This window comes from Apaloderma vittatum, unplaced genomic scaffold (genome assembly GCF_000703405.1).
Source record: "Apaloderma vittatum isolate BGI_N311 unplaced genomic scaffold, ASM70340v1 scaffold34540, whole genome shotgun sequence".
Classification (NCBI taxonomy): Eukaryota; Metazoa; Chordata; class Aves; order Trogoniformes; family Trogonidae; genus Apaloderma; species Apaloderma vittatum.
Window position 1 is genome coordinate 1 of NW_009694527.1, and position 3590 is coordinate 3590.

General features: G+C 53.8%; 1 protein-coding gene across 1 annotated transcript; it reads right to left on the minus strand.

The window, feature by feature from the left end:
* Nucleotides 1–3: 3 nt before the first annotated feature.
* On the minus strand, nucleotides 4–2231 carry FEZF1 (FEZ family zinc finger 1; the record flags this gene model as incomplete). Its single annotated transcript, XM_009867822.1, has 5 exons — nucleotides 1806–2231; nucleotides 1450–1655; nucleotides 1127–1277; nucleotides 665–797; nucleotides 4–64 (listed from the first exon to the last, which is right to left on the minus strand). Coding segments are annotated over exons 1-5 (977 nt in total), but the record flags the coding sequence as incomplete, so codon positions are not given.
* Between the last annotated feature and the right edge of the window lie 1359 nt (nucleotides 2232–3590).

Below are 3590 nucleotides of genomic sequence, written 5' to 3' on the forward strand. Positions count from 1 at the left end.
TTGCAGATATTGCACTTGAACTGCTTCTCCCCGCTGTGAGTCAGCTTGTGGTTTTTGTAATTGCCTGGGAACGAGACGAGAAGGGCAAAGGGACCCGGGGCTGAGAACAGGACTCTCCAAAGAGGAGAAGAAAAAAAAAAAAAAATTCCCAAATCCTGTCCCGTCCCCAGAGCTCGGCTTTAGCAGAAAACGACCGCCGATCGAGTAGCAAACGCTCGCCTTCTCCCCATGCTCCCCGCGGCTGTTCCTTTGACAGACGAAAAGGAATTATCAAAAAACCCCAAATCACACCGACTGCGGAAATGAACTCCCTGGTTTTAGGCTTCTCGGGGGAGAGAAACTAAGCAAGCCTCTCCACTCAGAGGGGAAAAAAGGCGAACTCCTTCGCCGATCTGCGCTGCAAGTGCACGGAAAAGGGGGCGCAGCCTGCGGAAAAGCTGCCCCCGCGATCCCCCGAAAGCGAAAGCCCTGTCCTACTCCATGGGCCGCGCCAGAGGGAATGTGCAGGGACTAGGGATACTTAAAATTAACCTAAACCTCTGGGAGCAGAAACTAAGCCCAAACCTAATTCTTCCCCACCACCACTCCCTTCGCAAACTATCCCCACGCTTGACCTCACCCTGGGGGGAGCGCGGGCAAAGGAGATGGGGCTGGAGACCGATACCTTTCTGGTGAAATCCTTTGCCACAAAATTCACAGACAAAAGGTTTGTAGCCGGCGTGTATTCGCGTGTGCGTGTTCAGGGTCGAGCTGCGGTTAAAGGCTTTGCCGCACTGGTTGCACTTGTGTGGCTTTTCCTGGAGGGAAACAAATGTCAAGTCACGGCTTGTTGGATGATTTTTCTGGGTTTGTGCGCTGGTTTTACAGGGTTTGTGCGATAGTTTTCCAGGGTTTGTTGCGTGAGCTGACCGTTCACCGTCGCCTCGCCCCGCTCCCAGTTCGGGGAACCCCCCGGTACCCCCACCGCACTTGGAGAAAACGAAATCCCCCCGCGGCTCCCCCCGCCCCCCGCCCCCCGCGCCGCTGCCTTGGGGCGGCCGAACAAACTCGGGCTCCCCCCTAAAAAAAAAACGTGAGCGGAGGCGTCTTAGGGAAGGAGGGAGAGAGAGAAGGGATAGAGGCTCACCTGGGTGTGGATGATCTTGTGCCGGCAGAGCGTACTCGCTTGTCTGAAGCCCTTCCCGCAAACTTTGCAAACAAAGGGTCTGGCTCCCGTGTGCACCGGCATATGGCGAGTTAAGTTATAATGTGCATTAAATACCTTAGGAGTGAAATCGGACAAAAAATAATATAAAAAAATTGCTATTAGAAGGCGAGAGCGCCAAGAGGAGGCCGTCGTTTTAAAATCAAGCAAGCAAGCGACCGACAACCCGGCGGACAGACGAACGGGGGTAGGAGGCTGGGGGAGCAGGGGGAAGGGAGACGGGCTGCGACTCTACTTGCCTTTAACAAGTGAAAACTTGGGTCTTGCTGCTCGGGGAGCCGCGGCTGAACTCCGAGGTCTTGTAAGCGATTTTTTCCGAGAGGATCTGAGCGCTTTCTTTCATGTAATGCTGGAGCTGAGCCTGCGATAAGTCCTTGAAGGCGACCCCCGCCGGGTACTTGTCCACGGCCGGCAGCACCAGCTTGTTCCGCTCCGCCAGGTAAGCCTTGGGCTGCGGGTGCAAGGGAGAGCTGAGGAAATAAGAAGCCACCGGGTGGATGTTGACACTGGAGGACGGGTGACAAGGGCTGTCGCCTCGGTTGAAATAGCACAGGGCTCCCATGGCGTGGAAGGAGGAGTGATTGACCACTCGGGGTCTTACCAGTTTGTACTGCTGCAAGGGCAGGGCATCGCGGGGGAAATCTCCTTTCAAGCTCAGGGCACAGTTCAAGAGATCGCCGCAGCTAAAGGAGGGCGAGGAAGAGGAGTCTAAATGAGCCTTCCTGGGTTCCGCTCCGGCCACTGCCGCTTTGGGCAGGGGGTCGTACGCCACCGGGACAAAAGGGATCATGCAGGGGATGGAGGAGTTGAGGTGCAGCGGGTGCTTGGGGTCGCCTTTGGCCACGGAGCCGTGGAGGAGCTGCGGGACGGGGATGGAGCGGGGCTCTGGCGTCCGCGCCATGATGCGCTCAATGGAGAAGGCGAGGGGCTTGGGCGTGCTGATCATGTTGCTCCTGGCAGACAGGCTTTCTCTGGCCGGAGGAGTCGCTAGGATTTTGGTCGCCGTGTGGTGGCCACTATTGTCCATGGCTGGATTGCATTTGTTCGCCCGGTTTGAGCCGCTTTGGTAGACGCCTCTTTTTTTTTTTTTTCCTTTCCTTTTCTCGTCTCCTCTCTCTCTCTGTTTCACTCTCTGCCCCTTTTCTTGTCACTGATCTGCAAGGAGGGAGACCAGCATCGCCGCCGCCACCATCACCACCACAGCCTCCGCCGGCAGAACCAGCCTTCTCAGTCCAGTGGACTCATGCCAGCCCATCACAGTTTACTTTGGCGCACCAATGACTCGGGACAATCGCTACTTATTTCTATCAATAGAAAGTGTTGTGTCAATAACGCAGCCAAGATCTCGCCAATCGTTAACTTCCAAGAGGAGAAGGTAAACTAGATAATTGCTCAATTCGCTTCCTACAGTCAACAGGAAAAGTTTTTTCCCCCCCAGTAAGCGGCTACTTTTCATTGGCGCCCGCGCCTCCCCCGCCCAGGGAAGGAGGTGTCTCTCCCTCCTTTCCTTTCTCCCCTTTGCCTCTCTCTCTCTCTCTTTTTTTTTTTTTATTTATTATTATTATTTGCAATCTGCTTAACCAGGCTTTAGAGGCCAAGCAAATCCGAGATCAATTTTCTTGTTTGGCTTTAAGTGACATCATCTAAAATCATTGTCCAAGTGCTAAATAGGGATGTGAAACCCAATTCAAGGGCAAGCACCAGGGTATTTGTCAAACGAGGTGCTGCAGAAGAAGCGGCTGGAGGGGAAGCTGTTTGTTTCCCTTGCCACTTTCCAGCCCGAGCTCTCTTTGTGCGTGGGTGTGTTGTGTGTCGGAGGGAGGGAGATGGCTGCTCTGCTCTTAGGGCTGCTCCTGGTCTGCTCACTGCTTTAAAGAACAAAGTCAGGTGGCTGTGAGCTTTTGGAAAACACAGTAGGCAAATGAGCAGGGAACTTGCCACAAGCAGACGGCGAGAGCAACGCATGGGGATGCAGGAACCACGCGGGCCAAATCCGAAGAGTGTTTGTGGGCAAAAGGACGACTCAAAACCAAGGGCTGGAGAAGAGAAGGAAAAGGAGGTAGGAAGAGGGAGCGCCTTTAAAATCTGAAGCACTGTTTAAATAAATAAAGATAGATAGATAAATAGATAGAGTAACCTGCATACACATCAGCTATGGTTTCTCCGTCCTTAACACATGCACAACATAAATACCGAAAACTCAGGATCGGTATAGATACAAGGAGAAGTATACAGCACATACGCTGCTTATAGGTTTCTCTGCCCTCCTCACGTATTTAAGCGGAGCTTGGCGGCCCCATTCTGGACGGGTGACTCCAGCGCCCCCGGTGCTTGTACTTGCGGCGAAGAGGCGAACCGGGGCTTTCTGGATTCACCTCCTGTCCCT